The 21,129-nt window shown below is 41.8% G+C and overlaps 1 protein-coding gene across 4 annotated transcripts in view; it reads right to left on the bottom strand.

Moving 5' to 3' along the window:
* The window catches only part of TNRC6B (trinucleotide repeat containing adaptor 6B), a 217,381-nt gene that overhangs the window by 54,399 nt on the left and 141,853 nt on the right, over positions 1 to 21,129 (bottom strand). For all 4 annotated transcript variants that reach the window (XM_084879087.1, XM_084879089.1, XM_084879086.1 and 1 more), the window contains 5 exons: positions 17,630 to 17,651; positions 11,863 to 12,204; positions 7,120 to 9,444; positions 5,110 to 5,268; positions 1,390 to 1,565 (listed from right to left, as the gene is read on the bottom strand). In XM_084879087.1, the coding sequence (XP_084735213.1) occupies positions 1,390 to 1,565; positions 5,110 to 5,268; positions 7,120 to 9,444; positions 11,863 to 12,204; positions 17,630 to 17,651 (3,024 nt within the window). The remainder of the gene's footprint in view (positions 1 to 1,389; positions 1,566 to 5,109; positions 5,269 to 7,119; positions 9,445 to 11,862; positions 12,205 to 17,629; positions 17,652 to 21,129) is intronic.

Genomic DNA, 21,129 nt, shown 5'->3' with positions numbered 1-21,129 from the left:
AGATTTTATAAATTATAATGTTTGCATGCTTGTACCTTCCCTTTTCGTATCTTCTTGTAACCCAAGCCAGTTAGTTGGTATTTAAAAAAAAAAAAAAAAAAAAAAAAAGTGTTTGATGCTAGTGCATGAAACCATACTAAACTGGTCATTCCTTATTCTTGTGTGGATACAATGAAGAACTTATTCATGTGGTACTTTCATCTGTTTGCTTCACAGAGATAAAAGACATGGGTCCCCAATGGGAAAGAAGCCTAGCAGAAGACACCATCACCGACTTATTGTAAAATAAGGCAGACACGGGTTTTTGTTTGTTTCTTAATGGGTCAAATTAGTTTCTCGCCTGAATAAGATGCTGATCACCAGCTCCACTTTTACTTCTATGGATAAAGCAGGTGGAATTATGATACAGACTTGCGGGGGAAGGGGTGATGTGCTGGGGGTTTGTGCACTTGTACATTCTACGGTTTAAAAATTCTGTTTGTGTCCGGACCGGTTTGGCTCAATGGATAGAGCGTCGGCTTGGGGACTGAAGGGTCCCGGGTTCAATTTCGGTCAAGGGCATGCACCCTGGTTGTGGGCATATCCTCAGTAGGGGGTGTGCAGGAGGCAGCTGATCGTTGACTCTCTCTCATCGATGTTTCTAACTCTCTCTCTCCCTTCCTCTCTGTATAAAATCAATAAAATATATTTTTTTTAAAAATTCTGTTTGTGTTCGGATATTCGACCTATCGATTTATTATTCTTGGAAATATACTTAAGTTCAGGTACATGTTTAAAGGTAAAAAACAAACAAATCCACCCCGCAATGGAGGGAGGGGAGAATCGGTATTACTGTTTAATGGGTATAGAGAGTTTGTTATGTAAGAAGAAAAGAGTTTTGTGGATAAGTGGCGATGGCAGCACAAGAACATAATTTATTTAATGCCACTGTTGGGAGACGGTTCTGGGCCTTGGAATTTCCTGAATGAGATAAAAACCAGCCATGCTGAGTGTCACTGGAGAAGCTATCTTACTTTGGTTTCTATACATATTCATGAAGATTTACTCTAAGGACTTCCTTGGCTTTAGAACGCAATAGCATAAAACATTTATAGAATATGCCTTGAAAGCTTCCAAAGAATAATTATAATAGAGAAACTAAAAGTAAAAACAATCTATCTTTGAAAATTCCACTGTACCCATAGCAACAGTGCTGTGGTCCGTGGTTTCAAAGTCCTGGGGAAGGAACACGAGGGGCAAAGAGGAAGCAGTTATTTGTTCCCAAGAAAATATTTTCCTCTTACTTAGGACCTCAGGGACTCCAGCAGCCCTACTTCTTTCACTGAAAAATTCTCAGCTCTGCCTTCTATGAATGAATAAGCAAGCTCAGATATTCCCAAAGCAGACTACCTTCATTTGTTTCTTTCCTCCTTGTCCCCAGCTTGCTGGGCTGTGGGAGGAAGCGCTTCCCTGAGAGCCGGCAGTGTTCCAGACTCCTCCATCATCCTCCTCTTCCCAGCTGGAATGGCGAGTTCCTGTCACTGGCCCGTCACTCTCCCCCCAGCCGTCTTGCATAGATTTGGAATCTTTAATAAAAGAAGGAATCAACTGTATGTGATAGCTATATAAAATGACACAATAATCATTCCTTGTAAATATAGCATTCCTTGTAAATACAACATATATGTAACAAAACCCACAAAAATCATTCATTGTTAATACATACTGTAATTTTATCTACTATATCTATATGACAAGGCAAACATTGTTCATATTTTAGAGAGCAGAAAATGGAAACCCATAGAGGTTTAATGACACAAATAAACCACAGAATTAAGACCTCCTAGCAAAGTTTTAAGGAAATTCAACTTTCCTTATGCAAAGTTTTAGGAAATTCAAGCTTGAAAAGAACTCGTCACTACTTATAAGAAACTTCATATCTCTAGTCCCCTTAATGAGCATGGTTTACTATATCATAGTTTTACCTTCTTAAAAATACATTGTGTGACAATGGACATCTTAAATATGGGGTATGACAAAGAACACCTGTCTACCTTGTTTGGAGTGAAGTTAGGAACATGAAAAGGGGAAGAAAAAATAAGATTTTGCTAGATTTTGAATATCAATATTATGGTGAAAGAGAAATTCACAGAGAACCATAAAAATTTGTAACTTATTAATATGCTAGAGGCCCACCACGAGAAATTGCACGGCCCCGCCCACCGACGCACCACTATGGGACCCCATACCCCGCCGCACCTCCTGGTGACCAGTCATTTGGTAGTTACGGCATTAGGGCAGCCACTGGATTTTTATAATATAGATATACTTGAAATGTGTTAGACACTAATAAAGATCCTAGGCAAAGACAATGTGCAAGCAATGGTTTTTAAAAGACAGGTGGAGAAAATTGGAAGATAGAGAATGGGGAGGGAGAAAAAGAGGAAGGGAGGAAGGGAGGGAGAGAGGGAAATCAGTGATGAGGAAGCAGAATGTCAGTATCCATGATGTACTCTACCAACATCCCCTTCTAAATAAAGATCTTTAACTTGGAAATTGAAATAAACCCTTTACTGCCCTCTAAAAACACTGTATGGAACTGAAGGATACATTTTGTGGTAATGAAACTCTACAAATTGATGGGAGAAGGGAAAATTCACTATCTTGCCTACACACCTCCATCCATACCAAATGACAGAAATTTATGGAAGGGGTAGTTGTTTGATTTAGACAGCCGTATATGAAGAGTCTAAAGCAAAAAAGTGGCTCACTCCTTGAATGACTGTTGCCGTCCCCTAGGACCAGGCCTGTGACAGTCATGAAGGCACCCATGATGTACACAGGGCACAAGGAGGTTGGTTTCTTCTAACAGTGGCACCCCCACCCCCACATGGCCCGAGTGAACCTGACGGACCCTCCATGGGGTTCATCCAGCTTCACATGAAGGACTTTCTGACTGGATAGTAGAGACAGAGCTTGGGGGCTATTTTCCCTGCTACTGAAAATGCCATTGAAAATCAGGATGGTTTCTTCTGCATGAGATATTTCATTATTAGGTAAGCACTAGAGGCCCAATGCACGAAATTTGTGCACTCGGGGGAAGGCGGGCCCCTCAGCCTGGACTGTTGCTCTCTCACAGTCCAGGATCCCTGTGGGGAGGTCAGGGAGCGGGCCTCAGCCTGCAGCTGGACATCCTTAGCACTGCTGCGGAGGCAGGAGAGGCTCCTGCCACCGCTGCTGCACTTGCCAGCAGTGATCCCGGCTTCTGGCTGAGCAGCATTTCCCCTTGCAGGAGTGCAATGACTATCAGGGGCAGCTTCTGCATTGAGCGTCTGCCCCCTGGTGATCAGTGCACGTCATAGGCACTGGTCATTCTGCCGTTTGGTCTATTTGCGTATTAGCCTTTTATTATATAGTATAGGCCTCATGCCATCCTCTGACAAGCAATGGGAATTGAAAGCCCAATATAAACAACATACTGACCCCTTTATAAAAACAAAGACATCCATGCAACCCTTCTTTCAGAGAAAGGAGCTGAACTTTCAACGAATGTCTTCTTATGAAAAAGATAAAAGAGTACTTATTAATCATAGATATTTGTAGTCTAGAAACAATGATTACAGGCTAATGACCAGCATCAATTAATAGGCTGTGATGATCTAAGTTTTTTCCTCTGAGTACTACATATTCAAATTACCCAGAGAAAGGGAAACTATAACTATAGCTATGACTACAGATATTCCTAAAGAGTAGAAAACACTTTTTAAAACTGGAGAAAAGTGAGGGTTTTATGATGAAAGAAAGGTGATTCTGAGGTTGGGGAAGACATAAAGATCCTGAAAGTACTGCTAAAGTACACTCTTGTGCCAAGGGTCTCTTAATGTCTTTCAACAGCTTTTTGGATGTATTTCATTTCTACAGAATGGTAGCTCCCATGACAATACAACCAATTTACAATGAAAGTCAAAATCTTTATAAAGCGATTTTTATGAAGTGGAAGAGATTCCTAATTGTAAAACGTAGTCAAATTACATATAGAATAAGTACCTAAAACCACAATCCAATGGAATTTTTTATTCTTGTTCAAATTTTGAGCATTCAGGATGACCACACTCCCCCCAGAAGACAATGCCTTAAGTCTGCAACATGGTAGGAAAAAGATGTTGGAATACTTTTTAGGAAAACTACAAACAAATGAAAACGGGCATTTGAATTTTTCAATTGGGGAACATTCACTGAGACATTCCCAAGCATCAGTTTACAAAGTTTTGCAAATTACTGTGACGACATATTGCCAGCTGGATTAAGTACAGCTTAGATTTTCAAAGTATGACATGCTTTGTTTAAAAAATCCAAATGAGGAAATCTTTGCCAGGTTCAAGAAACCTAAAATGTTTCTATGTGGGTGGATGTTGTATGAGAGACAAAGAGAAAAGAGGAAGGAACAGAAGAATGAAGTCACTGGGCAGCAGAGACTATGTCCCACATTAAAAGCCAGGAAACTCTTTTTCAATTATACTAAGAAGTAGAAATGCAAAATAGGTGTGGAAAGCAATATTTCAGTTACTTGGGGGGGGGGGGGGGGGGGAAGAAAGAAGAAAAGAAGAAAAAGGAAAGGCACCACATCACCATTTCAATTCTGTCCAGATACTAAACCTAACGTAAAGTCAACAAAATTAACTTGTGACTTTTAGTTCTGTGTGCATTTTAACTGTGTGCATTTCCCCCCCCAAAAATATATTTTATTGATTTTTTTTACAGAGAGGAAGAGAGAGGGATAGAAACTTAGAAACATCGATGAGAGAGAATTATCGATCAGCTGCCTCCTGCACACCCCCCATTGGGAATGTGCCCGCAACCATGGTACATGCCCTTGACCGGAATCGAACTTGGGATCTTTCAGTCCACAGGCTGATGCTCTATCCACTGAGCCAAAACGGTTTCGGCAACTGTGTGCATTTTAATATATGCCAATTCAAGTCCCCACCATTTGCTACTAACATTTATTAAAGGTTCAAGGTCCTGAATCTCACTGTAACAACAGTTTAAACACTAAACAGCCCTCCCCAAAATGTCTGACCACCCCTCAAATTAGCAGAGAATCCCTAAAAAATAACGCTGCGTACTTACTGGGTTTCATGGCATTTGGAGCGTTGGAAGGTGCATTCCCCCAGCCTGTGGTCGATGCTCCTGTGTCATCCATTTCGCCCCACCCAGGACTGCTTTCGTTTGGCTCACCCCAAGCTGCAGTACCATTATCTGGAGCAGGTGGTGTGCTTTTGCTCCAGACTGTAAAGACAGGAAATGTGGCTCTAAGAAAAATGTCCTAAACAGCATACTATCCAGTGGGGTGGTGGGGGAACAGCAATTCCACTGTCAGAAAATGTACCATAAACTTATGAAAATAGGTGAAATTACATGTACAATGCCCACAGCACCACTGTCAGAAACCATTTGGAAGCAGCCCAAATATCTATCAGAAAAGGACTGGTTACACCAATTGTGGGTCATCCATAAAATGAATACTATATACAAAGCATTTAGAAGGACAAAAATGTATTTGGTGACGTGAAGTTTTTAAGTATAATGAAAACAGCAAGGTGAAGAACACTGTATATAATGCAATACCTTCTGCATATAATTATTGTGTATATATATATATATATATATATATATAGTGCAATAGCTTCTGTATATAATTATTAAAAGTAAAATACTATATTTTGCTATAGATATGAACAAAATGTTTGAATGAGACAAAATTCTAAGAGGCTACCTGTGGGAAGAGACCCTAGAGACTAAGATTCTTTCATTACCCTTTGCTTTTTGTATAGTTTGAAGGTTTTTACTATAGTCATCCCTTGGTATCTGAGGAGGATGGTTCCAGAACCAAAATCCACGGATGCACTAGTCCTTTATGTAGAATGGAATAGTATTTGCATATAACCTATGCCCATTCTCCATCATTCTTTAAATCATCTCTGGATTTGTATTTAATTTGTATTTACATTATTGTATTAGGTATTAATACTAGATAAACAGTTATACTGTACTGTTTAGGGGAAAACAAGTTTGTACATATTCAGTACAGATGCCTACATAGTATACAACAACGTAATTCTATTCCCCCCCCCCCCCAATAATTTCTGATCTGTGGTTGGATAAAATCTGTCAATGGGGAACCAGTGGGTCCAGAGGGCTTTCTACATGGATAGTTTTTGTTTGTTTTTTAATATATTATCAGGTTTTATTCTAGACAAGGAATTAATGAACAATCCACATTTCCTTTCTCATTCTTTTTAATATTTGAAATAAAAAAGAACTAGTTAAAAGTAATCATTTTCTAATTGGTCATAATTAAATTTACTGAACACTTCGAGGAGTGAGTGGAAAACTGGATATTGTGATAATACTAAGAAAATTAAAAAAAAAGGGGGGGGGGAAGCAGTTCAATAGTGCATCCCTCTAGTTTGTTGAACTATATGCTTTATGGGGGCATTCAAGTTGACAATGCCAAACTAAGAATGATACTACCAGCACTACTTTCATATCCTAGGTATAGTATTTCCTATTCCAATAAGGTGGACAAGTGATTATCATGAGATAACCTCTTATACAAAGTACTCTACTTTCAAAGATGATCATTAAAATTATCTGGAAAGTGACCAAACCCTCCAGATCCCAGCTTTGCTACAGCATTTTGATGGCCTCTGCAAGAACAACACACAATCCTCCCATGGGGAAAGAGATACACAGAGGATGTGGCCATGTGCAGAACCAGAATGGAAATCAGATCTATTTCTGCTACTGTTTTAATTCCTTATTTTTAAATCTAGAGCATAGTTTGTTTAGCAAGATAATGTCTTTAGGATTCTGCAAACCAATACAATTGCAAAAGAATAATTTTGGGAAGCTAACACAGAGATACCATCTTTTTCTTTTGCCAAGAAAGAGCATTAAAATGTACTACTAGCATCTGTTATCACTATCATTTTATTAAAAAAAATTAAAAAAAAAAGAGCTTCTGTTAATGTAGGAAAGATTCCCAGAACACAGCCAAATTGAATAAATGCAGTTAATAAAAATACCTTGTTTTAGGATTTATCTTCATCAAAACCTTCAAGAAAAGCAACTGCCTACCTGATGCTGATTTACCGGTCATTGGGGTAGGCAGATTTGGTTCTCGAGGTGCTGGGCCTCCTTGGGCATTCTTATCCCACAGATTCACATTCTTGTAGTTATAACTGTTGGGGTCTCCCCATGCTGAAGTGCCATCATCAATGTCCATTTTTCTACTAATTGACTGTGGGGATGGCTCTTCCCAACCACTGGGTTCCTCATCCTTAGAGGTTACTGGCTGCGGCCCACTGCTCCAGTTGCAATTGGAAGGTCGTCCATTGCCTGGAGGCGGTGGGGGTGGGCCTCCCCATGAACCAGAAGCTTCTGGCTGTGGTGGCGGTGGTTGCTGTGGGTGTTTATTCCAGGAATTGGGCTGTCTGCCTGTCTCGGTCCATGCTGGAGATCTTTTGCAATCTTCCCACCCGCCTTTGGAAACGAGGCTTGCGTTCCCACCATTCCCCCAAGTTCCAATTTCATTCTGCCCTCCTTCGCCCCACCCAGACACAGGTTTACTTGCAGAACTTTCCCAATTGCTGTTTTTTGCTTGATCCATTTCCTCTCCCCAACCATTCTTCCCACAAGTCCATCCTTGACTGGGCTGGCGCCCACCTCCCCACCCCTGATCCTTGCTGGGATTCTCATTCCAAGAGGAAGATGCCTTTTCATCTGGTCGACACCCTCCCCAATTGGAAGAGTTGTTCTTATAGTCATTCCAGCCTCCTGTGTTCTTGGGGTCTTTCCACTCTGTCGAGGCTGAGAGCTCCCCCCATCCAGACTTCATTTGATTGCTTTGGCTGGGTGCGTCTCCCCAGCCCCCTGAGTTCTTGGTCTGTGTGGCAGCGCTCTCCCACCCCTCAGTTCCTTTGTCAGATTTCCCCTCGGGCCTTGGCACCTCTTCAATATCCCACACCGTGTCCTGCTTAATTTGAGTTTGGCCCCAGCCAGTGTTGGAGAGCACCCTGGGGTCCAAATCAGTTCGGCTCAAAAGAGTCTGCAAGACAGCCTGGCAATCAGGGTGTGTGGGCCTATATGAGCGACGGCCGGAATTATGACTGTCACTACTTCCTGCTTTGTGGTTGCTTCCAGTGCTTTGACCTCCAACTTCACTTCCTGTGGAGCTGGGAGATCTTCCCCAACAGGGAGCCTGGGCATTGCCTTGGTTTTCAGGGAGGGGGTGGCCCTTTTGATTGTCCCATGCTCCAGTGCTAGAATTTGGTTGGTTTGGACCACTCCATTCTCCAATTTTCAACTCATCAGACCCAGTCGGCTGTTTCCATTCTCCCTGAGAGACCCCAGATGTCATTTTGTTCCCTTCACCCCATTTGCTGTCATTAGAGTCCTGAGGGCCAAAGTTCCAGGACCCACCCGTAGACCTGTTATTGTCCCAAGAATCATTTTTTGACCCAGTTGACTTTTGAACAGAAGCTCCTTTCCAGGAGTCCTCTCTCTCTTTTCCATTGTTCCCATTGTTTCCAGAATTGCTTTGTCCAGAGGCTGTGTCAGTTCCAGAAGGCCCCCTAGCTGCACCCCAAGATCCAACACTCCCAGTCTTTCGATCTCCAGTGCTTTGTGAAGGGGCATCAGTGCTCCTGGAGGCGTTCCCCAAGCCCATCCCAAAGGGCATTCCCTTATTCTCCATGGGGTTTGGTGAACTTAAGTTCAAGGAGTTAGTGTTTCCATTTTTTGGTCCATCAGTGTTATGAATTTGAGCCTGTTCTCTGCCAGAGACAACAAAATTAACACCCGCATTTTCCATCTTTGACTGCTGTTCCCTGGATGCCTGACCTACTGTGCTAACCTGTGCACTGGAATTACTAGTATCTGTTTCCAATGCCCCTTTCCTAGAATTTCCTTCTTGAACCAGTGCTGGCCAGGCAGATGGGTTGCTATTTGGGTTAAAGTTGCTGAAGCCAGAGCCAGGTCCAATTCTATCCTGACCACTCACGTTCCTCCAATTTCCTAGTCCATTGTTGCTCTCTGCAGTAGAGGTGGAAGATTGAACAGATTTAGCCTTAGGGTCAGATTTCCAGACCCCAAGATTACATTCGTTCCCAGAACTTGCAGACTGGCATTGGCTCCCTTTTCCTTTGTTATTAGTGGTGCTTCCTGGCAGAGTGCTCTTCTCCGAGCCAGGGTTCGAGGCACTGTTGTTATCGGTGGTGTTTTCGGAAGAAGACTCAGTATCTTTGCTGGCAATACAAGGCCACTCTTCCATGTCAGACCCGTCTACAATCACCTTGTCCCAGATGTGAATTGGGTTGGGGGAGGTGCCGTTGTTGGAGGAGGCTCCCGGGCCCCAAGTGGAATTTGCATAATTTGAAGCAGCAGCACCTCCAAGGGTTGACTCTGGGAAAGAGATTGTCTTATCAATCACAGATACACATGCATGCTCTAGGAATATCTTAAGCTCAAACAGCCCCCAAGAGAAGTTGTCACATTTCCCCACAAACTAGCTTATCCACCCAATTGCCTGTCTTACTGAACTGTACCACCCCTATTTTAGTCATTTCTTCTCTTTCGTCTTACCTGGTTGGTATACTTGCTAAGTTTCACTCCACAACACCTCTCAGAGCTATCCCTTTGCCACTCCTACTGACAGAGAAGGGCCTTCTTGCGTTGGGACAATGCAACAACACCCTGCTTGCTCTGCATCTCCAACCTACTCTAAACACTCCCTGCGGGAGGGCCTTTTCTAAAGCACATCCCTTTGTTGCACAAGAATAAAGCTAAACTCCTTGGCCTTTGGATCAAGATACTCCATGACCTGCGACCAAGTGACTTTTCTAGTCTCCTCTTCCACTATTTCTATGTAGACATCTACATTTCAGACTACTTGACATTCCACAACTCGCACCTTCTCACCTAGGCATCACTATACATAAGATCTTGCTGCTTTTTTCATCCTAAATTCATACACTGGAATTTGCCCAGTTTTCTGGGCCTAGTTCAAGTGCCACATTTTTGACTGAAGTTTTTTATGAGCTCATCAACCAAAAATAGTCTTTTCCTGTCTAGAGCCATTTTGCTTGGGCTAGAACACTGTGTTCATGTCTTCCCTCCCCTGTTAGTGCTTTTTAGGCAGAGACCCTATCTTGCTAACATTTGAATTCGACAGTGTCCAGTCCATCGCTGCTCAGTGAGCATCGACGGAATAATAAATGCCACCCAGCTGAACGCCAAGGGCAGACCAGCATGAATCAGTGTGTATGCCCAAGGAACTTAATCTGATGAATTAGTCTGGCTTAGCACATATTTTGATGGAATTTACCTTATTTGGTGGGGGGCAAATGACATGTTTTAAGATTGATAATTTCTTCTAAATGTATTTAACTCCTTTAACCAAGTAGCTTAAAATCAATATGACCCTGAAAAAAATATTACATAAAGTGATATAAAAGTCAGGAAGCACAGACTCGCAGATTCTTGAAATTTTGGGGCCTCCTTGGTTTTAAAAATGTAAACAAGAGATTCTGGCTCACACTGGACCTGTGTCCACATCAAGGCCTGGCTAAGCGGGGATGCAGAAATAAATGCAAACACAGTCTCCCCTCACACACTTCCTTTTGTACTTGGTAATAAGGGGCCAAGAAGGAGGGGCCAGGAGGCCTTCCCTGAGAGCTTTGGGCTGGCCGGATGGTCACCACAGGGAAGACCCATGCATAGGGTTTATCTCTGCACGAAGCCTATGTCATCGTAGGTTTCTTTCCACCCTTGCTCTGTACATGAGACAGCAAGAGAATTTTCTGGGCAATTCTATATATTTAAACTTAAGACTACAATAAAGTGTCCTTGCCAGTGCTTAAGTGTGCTCAAGTTCTGAGTTTTAATACAATCTCAAAAAAACATTTTAAGAGATAAGCTGAAATCTGTTAATGAGCTAAAAATATATATATTTGAAAGTCCTTAGCTATTAACTAATTTAGTATTCACACATTGGGGGCGTGGGGGTGGGGGTGGGGGTGAATCACAAAACTTCTTCTAGAGCCCTTTAGCTAAAGATCCTGTATCTATAGATAGTTTGTAATAATGTTCAAAATCAAGGGCCCCCTAAAGCAGTGGTTGGCAAACTCATTAGCCAACAGAGCCAAAAATCAACAGTACAACGATTGGAATTTCTTTTCGGAGTGAAATTTTTTTTAATTAAACTTCTTCTAACGCCACTTCTTCAAAATAGACTTGCCCAGGCCGTGGTATTTTGTGGAAGAGCCACACTCAAGGGGCCAAAGAGCCGCATGTGACTCGCGAGCTGCAGTTTGCCAACCACTGCCCTAAAGAAATACTTTAAATATTTTTAAAAAGTCTAAAAAATCCCTGAATTCTAGAGAGTAATCTAAGAGACCATTCTTTCTACCTACCTAGCACTCTGGGAGCATAAACATGAGCAGCTAAGCTTCTAAACACACTCTTGAACTAGCCCCACTTCCAATCACACTTGGAGCACATACTTGTGGTGACAGATAGAACAATGGAGGCTTAAATTTGTAATGCTTCTGTCTGAGAAGGGGAAAAAAGGCTCCAAAAAGCGGTGACAAACAGCAGCTATATTAACCTCTCATGCCAAGAGCATCCACTCACTGGACACTAAAATCCAGTGTCAGCAGAGAAATGCTGATGTACATTTCATACTGGGACCCTCTCCCATCTTTTGAATAACTGCAGTAGCCTTTATAACTAATGCTTTTTGTGGACTCTACACCAGGCAGTGTAAGTGCTCTCCCTCTCTAAAGCGGCCCTGAGTTCACGTCGGTGACGCCGATTCCTCACCTGGTACAGTCCCACTCTCACTCTGCAGCAGCGTTCCCGTCACTTGTGCGTTGTTTGGGTTTGCTCCGGGTGCTGTGGAGGGAGGAGGCCCTGCCCCGCCCCCGAGGAGCATGCAGGATGGTGGAGGGGGCTGCCCACGTTTCAGTAACACTTTGTGGTCCTGCTGGCAACGGAATCGCGGAGGCACCTCCCGAGGCATGTAGCGGGCGGCGCTTGGCGGTTGTCCGTTCGGCACTGCCACCCTTTTGGCATTGTTGCCACCATTGACTGGTGGCGATGGAGAGCTGCCAATTGGGCTGGCGGCCGTTGGTTGGCTTAAACTTGGTTTCGTCACTTCGGGCACTGGAAGAGATTGGGAAACCATGTTTGAAATCAAATACATTTTTCTAAAGATTAATTTTAAGAATGCTTATGGTGGACCAATTACAATAAGACAACCCAATAATACTATTTCTGACAGACACAGTCTTTCCAAATTGCAGCATCTGCCGTTTACTGAAGACAGGTGGATGGAGTGGGTGTGATGGTGACAAGTATTCAAAGATACCAGTATCAGGGAATTCCATTGCATTAAGAGGGAGAAGGAAGCAAGTTGCAAGTTCCTTTGGGCTTCTCAGAAGCTCTGAGGGTCCATGTGGTTCCCAGGCAGTCTTTGGTAAAGGTTTAAGGCTTTCAGCCCAAGGGACCTTTCCTGTCATCACATTCTTAAAGTCCTACCTCTGAGAAACTTTCCTCAAAGTCCCTGGTCCAGGTAGGCTAAGCACTCTTCACCTGCTCCTGGAACACGCTGTCCATCTCTCTTTACTACTGAATCTGCCACATTACACTGAAATTCTCCATTCACAGGCTCTTCTTCCTCACCAGATCTTAAGTCCCACAAAGCCAGAAATACATCTTTCATCCTTTTGTCTTTTTAAAATATATATATATATATATATATATATATATATATATATATATATATAAAATTCATTTTTTACAGAGAGGAAGGGAGAGAGTTAGAAAGATTAATGAGAGAGAAACATCAATCAACTGCCTCCTGTACACCCCCTACTGGTACATGCCCTCGACTGGAATCGAACCTGGGACCTTTCAGTTCACAGGCCAACGCTCTATCCATTGAGCCAAACCGGTTTGGGCCATCCTTTTTTCTTAAGGTCTGCCACAGGGAACCTCAATGTAGAGGATCACAAAATCAACTCGCTGGTTACTACAGCTACCCGAACTCAAAGACTCTTGCTTGGCACTATGTGTAAATATTAGAAATGTTATAATCATTTTGCTTTCCCCCCACCTCTTTCCATTTTAAGTGTATTACGGTATGTATGTTTTTTTCCAACTCTTTATTTAAAATAAAAATTTCACAATGTAGATACTTTCCTATTATTTTAATAATGTTTTCACTTACTTTAAAAAAAGGCAAAAGGAAGTATGGGGATATGTTGGGTAACTGTCAAGCTATACTCTGCAGGACCCTCGGCTCAACACTACAGGGGCTGTTCTGGATCTGTACCTTCCTTGCTTCATCCTACCAAAAGACTGCCACCCTTTCCAAGAAAATTTACCTGGCAACTAGAGGCTGGCAGTGACACAGAAACAATCACTGAGCCTGGTAAGTCAGATGATTCTGAGGCCCAAATCCCTGCCATCCAGAGTAACGTTAGAGCCAGCTCTGGTGGCAGTAGCGTTCTGACTGCTGAAGTGATGCTGGGCCAGCAGGTCACTTGTTGAACTGGCTTCTTTATGAGGAGAGAGATACATCATCAGAAATCAGGACGGCTCAATCTATACCAACTGGACACTGGTGAGTACTCTGAGTAACAGGAGAAATGAGTAGATGCCTGCAGTAATGTCAAAGCAACCCTGGTGTCTGAGCCTACCAGGAGGCTATACTGGGCCTCCCAGTAAGGAAGGTAGGTCAGAATAAACGTATGACTTAAGAGAATAAACTGGTCATTATCTAATATTTTTAACACAGTACCCTCTGCTATAATAGCCAATGGATAAATAACTGGTAAACTGATGAATAAAGATGAATTATTTAATGGTCCGTTTTCTATCTGTGCTTGGAAGATTCGATACTGCATGGCATTCTCCATACCGGTTCCCCGTCATGAGGGGGGGGGGGGGCCCAGAAGCTGGCAGAGGCTAGGAGGATGCTTCCCGGACGTTTTTTAGGAGGGAAGGAGCTGGGTTCCCATGAGGCTGCTCTTCAGCGAGGTCTGTTGCATGCCTTGACTCATTCCCCTAAGACAGGGTCACACAGCAAGACCAGCCTACTGGATTGAGGTCTGAACACCAGTTCAACTAACTTTACCATACTCACAGCACAGCCAAAGAAATCTAGTGGGTATCACATATTGTGCCACATTCCCTGCCAAAGCCCCTCAGAGATAGAATGGATCATCATTCATTCATTTACTCCCCCAAAACATTGACTTATTTTACTCTAAGGCTTGAATATTTTCCCCGTTCCACTGCCTTAATTATCTCATATCAGTTTCAACTTCTATTTGCCTCTAGTTCTGGAAAACTTCAATAAGATGCTACTTTTTAAAAGATAAAAATATGAAGAAAATTCTGAAACAGGCAGAACCAATACAAATTACTATTTTCTTTAAACACCTTGAATGGGATTTAAAACATAAACAACTCACACCCTACATAAAAAATATAGAAAATGTTTAAAAGTGGCAAATATAAACACGCCCTAGAAAAGACATTATTTAAGACTGAAAATTTCTTGTGAAGAATAATCGGTTAAAATGCAGTCCAAAAAAATGTCAAAGATTAATGACCCACGGTGAGCGGCCCATGCGCATTGAGCAATTTTCAGTAACCTCTAAGCCCTGTCTCAGTCCTTTACCTTCCACTCACTCCCCAAACCCAATGCACACTGGCTTTGGCCCGAACATCTCCCAGGAGCTTCTCTCCTCATTAAACCACAGTGACCTTCATTGCGGTCTAATGCAGTGGTTGCCAACTGGTGGTCCGTGGACCACTGGTGGTCCATGGGGTCCGAACGGTTGGCGACCACTGGTCTAAAGGGCACTTGCTGAACCTTTTCTTCTTTGACTTTTCAACTTGACCTTACTGGCTGTCCTCTTTCTCTGTGTTTTTGTGAGACCTACTCCAGCTAGCTTTTCAGATTTTCTCTCTTCCTTTGCAGGTTTCTCATACTTTTTTTTTTTTTTTTTTTTAGTTTTAGACAGAAAAGGAGAGGAAGAGAGAAACATCAATGTGACAGTGGAACATCGATCTGCTGCCTCCTGCACGCCCCTATACTGGGGATCAAGCCCGAAAACTGGGCATGTGCACCGAACAGGCATCGAACCAGCAACCTTTCAGTGAACAGGATGACATCCAAGCAACAAAGGCCACACTGACCAGTGGTTTCTCATACTCTTGGTCAGGGGTCAGTAAATTTTTTTCTGTGAAGGGCCTGGAGTAAGTATTTCAGGCTTTGCTGGCCATACGATCTTTGTCTTGACGACTCCAAGCAACGAAGGGCACCCTGACCAGGGTGGTTTCTCATATTCTTGGTCAGGGGTCAGTAAATTTTTTCTGTAAAGGGCCAGAGAGTATTTTAGGCTTTGCTAGCCAAATGATCTTTGTCCTGACGACTCATTTCTGTACTTTTAGGGCAAAAGCAGCCACAGACAATGTATAAATGAATAAGTGTGGCTGTGTTCCAAAAAAACTTTATGGCACTGAAATATAATTTTTATACCATTTTTATTGCTGTAAAATTGTTGTTCTTTTATTTCCTTCCCAACCATTTAAAAATGTACAAAACATTCCTAGCTCACGGGCTGTACATCAATAGGCAGTGAGTCAGATTTGGCTCAAGGGTCACAGCTGGCAGCTCCTGCTTTTGACTATACTCTTAATAAGAGTTGCAAGATGGCAGCTGAATTTGGTCATAAGTTAAAAAAAAAAAAAAAATCTTAATGTGAAGGTTAGGCCTGTGCCCTTCTCATATTTAAGTTATTTGAACACAAACTCTCCCAAGCTTAGGCTTTAACTACCATTATGTAAAAATCTTTCCCAAATCACTATCTCCAACTCAGAACTCTCCCACCCTTCCTGTCACCCTCACACTTGCTCCCCTCCCATTATCGCCTGGTACAAGGAATGGAGTCACTATCCAACCAGCTGTTCAAGTCAGAAACCTGGAAGGTGTCCATTATCTAATCACCATCATTATATTCATTCTACTGAACCAAAGCAACTTCCTATCACCACTGCTCCTAAACAGGTTCCATCCTCATTACCCCCCTTCTGGGTCACCTACCTGAGCCACACGTCTTATAACGCCTCACATTCATTCACTCCCTAGAGAAAGCCAGTTCTGTCCCTGAAGAAAGAGCTCCCACCACAGTGTTAGAACACACAGGTGTGTCTGCAAGGTGTGAAGGATACTGCAAGTAATTTAGTTTGTAAATTATTTACTTGGGGAAAACCCCCCCACCTCAAATATCAATAAATAAGAGTAAATTCAAAATTATCCCAACCACCAACATGCACTCACTGTCACATGCCTTCTAGAATACGCTCAAAAAACAGAGTTGTGCCCAATGCATTGATTGGTCCACCACTCCAGGGATGCTAATGGAAAGATGCTGTCCCGCAGGTATGTCCCAGGAAGGTAAAGGTTATGAGTTACTGCTCTAGACAACAATTATCTAAATTTTTAAAATTTATATTGAGCTGGAAGCTTTTCTGTGTTGATTTCACTAATCATTGGTACTTTTGGGATGAGAATGGGTCTCAATGAACAAAACACCCAACAGACATTTACAGGGGAACTGCTAAGTGTTGGCCCCCCCCCCCCCCCCCCCCCCCCCCCCGCGCTTCAAATCTTTGAAGACAGGTGCTGCCCAGTGGGAAGCCTTGCCCTGGGGGTTAAATACCCCGGGGGGGGGGGGGGTGTTTAACTTTCCTAATGGTGACACAGGTTCACATTTCTTAACCAATCTGGCCCAAATGCCACACCGTCCACAAAGGTTTGTCTCTGTTCTTTCCATAGTGTGGTGCCCATTACAGGAATTGCACATCCCTTTCTAGATACCATATTTTTACTAATGCAGCTAAGGTCAGGTTAGCTTTTATAAACTAATCATTTGATAGATAATGCTCATCAAGTCAACCATCACCTGAATAGTTTTTTAACAAAGCTAAATTGCTGTGTCTACATTCCTCCATTACGTAGTCTATCTTTTAATTTCTAACCTTACCCTACCCCCCGTTAAATCTACTGCATCAATCCCAGAAACTCAATTTTAATATCCAACAATGAGGGACATTAGCTTCTACCAGAAGCGTCTACCGGAAGTGCTTTTGATTATCTGTCACCTGGGTAGGAGGACCAACTCTAGTCCATGCCTTCTTATAACTTCCAACTGAAATCCGTCCTGCTCTCTCCACAATTTTCACTTAAAAAAAAAAAATGATGGAAGAAAAGTTTTGAAAAGGTTGAGTTAAAAATCATGACCCATATGCTTTTAAAACAAGTATCACTTTTTCTAAACTTTTTTACTGCCTGAAAAAATGTAAGGCTACTAAAAAGGCCACTATAAACACCACGACAAGTACTTTTTGTTTGTTGCTACTGCTCTTTAGTGACTTCAAAACACCACTTTTATTACTCTACACCCACTCTCACTTAGCCAGTGCACTGGAGGCTCAGTCAGCGAGGGTGCAAAATCGAAACACAAAAGAATGTAACGACTTAAAAAGGAAAAAAAAGAAACAAAACCCAATTTACCTTTGGTTTTTTGTTCCGTGACCTGCAAAATAAATGAAGAGTTTCAAGTCAATGAGATTTGCTTTCTAACTTGACATTATAAAACAACTTTTAATTCCAGTCACTCAAGTAATTCTAACCACCAGGTACACAAACATAGTTAGAAACCCAGAAAAAGGGAGTCAGGTCAGACATCCTCCTAAAGACAGTGGCCATCATAACTTACACAGCATCATTATAAAGGAAACTAAAAGTTAGAACAGAAAGCATTCCGCTCTCGTTAAACGACCAAGTCCTTGAACCAGGAATGCTGTTTGCCATTTTGGTTGTTAATGACTCGAGAAGAGCAAATGGATATGGCCCAGAAACTAAATTAGCCATAGGGACAGAAATATCCCCCTGTGAGTAAGGACTCACACACTTGATCTCAGATCTAGGAAGTGAAAGTTCCGAGGCCCAGCATCAAAGGCATCAGAGGTCATGGCAGGAGAACAGGACCCAGAACCAAGCTGTGCTACTTCCTGGCTGTTCCATCTGAGTTTTCTATTTATCTGTTGATTGGAGATAATAACAGCTTCTCCTTGCAAAAGGTTGTTTTAAAGATATGCTATGCCAATGTTCAATAAATGTTGGCTATTTTTATCAAAGTTTATGTAAATCAATATGAAATACAGTAAGAGTGAAATATGTAAATTTTGAACAAATAAAGATTCCTCTGTTGAAAGTATTATTTTATATAGTCACTGATATATCTTTAGAAGTGATTAACCTAAAAAGTTGAACAGGCTGAATATACTGATGGGTTATTAGAAAGTTTGGAAATTATGATTAGGAGACACATGAAAAACTATTTCTGCTAATAAGAGAGGAAAATAAAGAAGGGTGCCTAATTATACATGCCCTCTAATACTAAAACAAAGCTACAAAAGGGCATGCATAAGTAAACATCCAAAAGAAAATGCTAAAAAAAAAACCCCACCAGAATTCCAATAATGGTTATCTTACATTATTGAAATCATAGGTAAGTTTGAACCCTTTTACCAAGTGTCAATCTTCAAAAGCATTTTTATATTGTTTCTCTGGCTTTTACATTAAAAAAATTCATATAGAAGAGATTTGTTTGTGACTAGTAATCATATTAAATTGTTGCTATGGGCGTTCATAAAAACATGCTCATCTTTGGAGGGTTATGTCCTGTAGCTAACCAGCCCATTTCACAACAGATTGCAGCACACAGTGTCAGACATTGAATCTGAATGAAACAATCTACTTGTGTGACCTCCTGGAGTGGTTTTTACATTCTTGCATCAAAAGACAAGCTAATTCCACTGTATTGAATTTCTGGTAGACAGTGTTTCCCAGTTCTAATTGTTTCAGAACTCAATTCAACTGGATGCTTTTTGTATAACCCCATTTAACCAAGAATGAACAGATTTGTATCCACAGACCAATTCCTTGTGGCAATTTAAGGTTTATACTATTGTAAAGATTTCTTAGAATGCCATTATGAAAATCAGTTATACAGAAAGTCAATGTCTTCCCCAAATGTAAGTGACAAACCCAAATTATGATGTGGGTTCTGTTAGAAGAGATGTCCCCCTGATGGTGAAAAGCCGGATGATCAAAGCATGTGTTCTGCCAACACTGAACAATGATCCTTTAGCAGCATCAGCCTAATGGATGTTAATGGAATCCTTCTCTGACACCTCTTTCATGAATGGAAATCTAACCGTTTACTCGTGAAGGCTCTAGAACGAACAAACTGCCACAAACATTGAACACAATTGGAAAAGGTCATGTTTAGTTTCTGTGCCAAAATAATTTAATTTAGGTTTAAAAGTCAATTCTTTAAGAAAATTATATTGCCAGCACTCATTCTTGACTATTCATTTATCAAATATTTTTCTGAGTGACTCCTATGCACCAGGTACTTACTATCCTAGTCACTGAAAATGTAAATATGAATAAAATCTTGAGAAACTTACAATGGGGAAGACAAAAGTGAAGAAAGTATTATAAAGCAATGGGCCAGGCAGCAAAAAAGATGTGGAAGGGCTAAAAAGAACCACAAATGTTTGCTGACTGACTGACTGAAGGACTACATAATAGAACCTCTGGCATGTTCTACACAATTCTTTGCATCATAGCACGTTTTATGCCTCCCAGGTGAGGTGTCATCTCTATAATAAAGTTGGAAACTACTAAGACAATCACATGGTAAACTTTTCGGTCTCTCCTTAAAACTGCTAAGTCACAATTTCATTCTGAAACTTCACAATAGCTCAGTATGATAAAACGATATCAAAGGCCACGTTTTGGCCTAGATCCCATGTCAGCCAATCTAGAACATTTTTTGAACAAAATGAGTTATTATTCCAAATTTTCCATTTGAAATTTTACTTATGATGGTTTTCCTATTTACCAGAACGTAACCAATTTTTGATGCAGATGCAAGCACACAGAGATAGACCGTCCAGCTGAATAAACTACATTCTCTGCATAAATCATCCCAATTCACTCTTTAAAATTTTTTTTAAATTTAGTGAGAGATAGGGATAGAGAGAGAAGGGGGGGGGGGGGAGAAACAATGCTTTGCTTTTCCACTTATTTATGCATCCATGCTTAATTCTTGTATGTGCCTTGACCAGGGGACTGAATCCACAACCTTGGTGTATTGGGACAATGCTCTAACCAACTGAGCTACCGGGCCAGGGCCCCAATTCACTCTTGAATAAATCCAGACCATCTTTAATTCTGATCATTTTTCCATTAGTAGGATCCACAATGAAAGTTTACAGCTGCTACTGTATTAATTGTTTCTAGATATTGACATTTTTAGGTTAAGAGAACACTACTGTCGACATGAAGGACTAGAATGAACTGCACATATCCTAGTCAACTAACTGCTCTAGTTGCATCTTCTTGTTCAAGCCTTTGCTCAAGTTCCCTAGTGTCCAGCCTAGTAAGCATCCATTCCCACAACTGAAAACTACAATTTCTGTACCAAGTTAGTAAATGGAATGCAAATGCCACACAGGAAAGGAAGCCTTCACTGAGGTTCACTCTCCCATCACTGCAGTGGGAGGGTCAGCATGTGCGGGGCACGGGGGCAATGCCTGTAACACTGTACGGCTGGTGGGTGGACCCGCTTATCTGCAACCTCCATGTTGTGAAATGTGGCTGCATATCCCGAAGAAACTATTTAAAAAGTATCCGGGTCATTATCTGACAACTTTAGCCAGTGTTTCCCAAACTTTTGACATATGTGTCCCCCTTCTATAATTTTCGTAACACTGAGTACCCCTCGTACTCATGAGAACGTAGAATTAGGCGCAGCTAAGCACGGTGCAGTGCACATCCCCACCACACTCCGGTGCAACGCGTACCCCCACCAAACTCTCCCCGTACCCCTGGGGGGACGCGTACCACACTTTGGGAAACACTGATTTAGACAATTCTAACAAGCTTAGGATAGAAGGAACACAGGAGAAGAGGTATCCTATAGCAGGAAGATGTGATGA

This window comes from Pipistrellus hanaki (genome assembly GCF_964339955.1).
Source record: "Pipistrellus hanaki genome assembly, chromosome: 3".
NCBI lineage: Eukaryota > Metazoa > Chordata > Mammalia > Chiroptera > Vespertilionidae > Pipistrellus > Pipistrellus hanaki.
The sequence above is the reverse complement of the archived record's forward strand: the minus strand, read 5'-3'. Positions and strand labels throughout refer to the sequence as shown.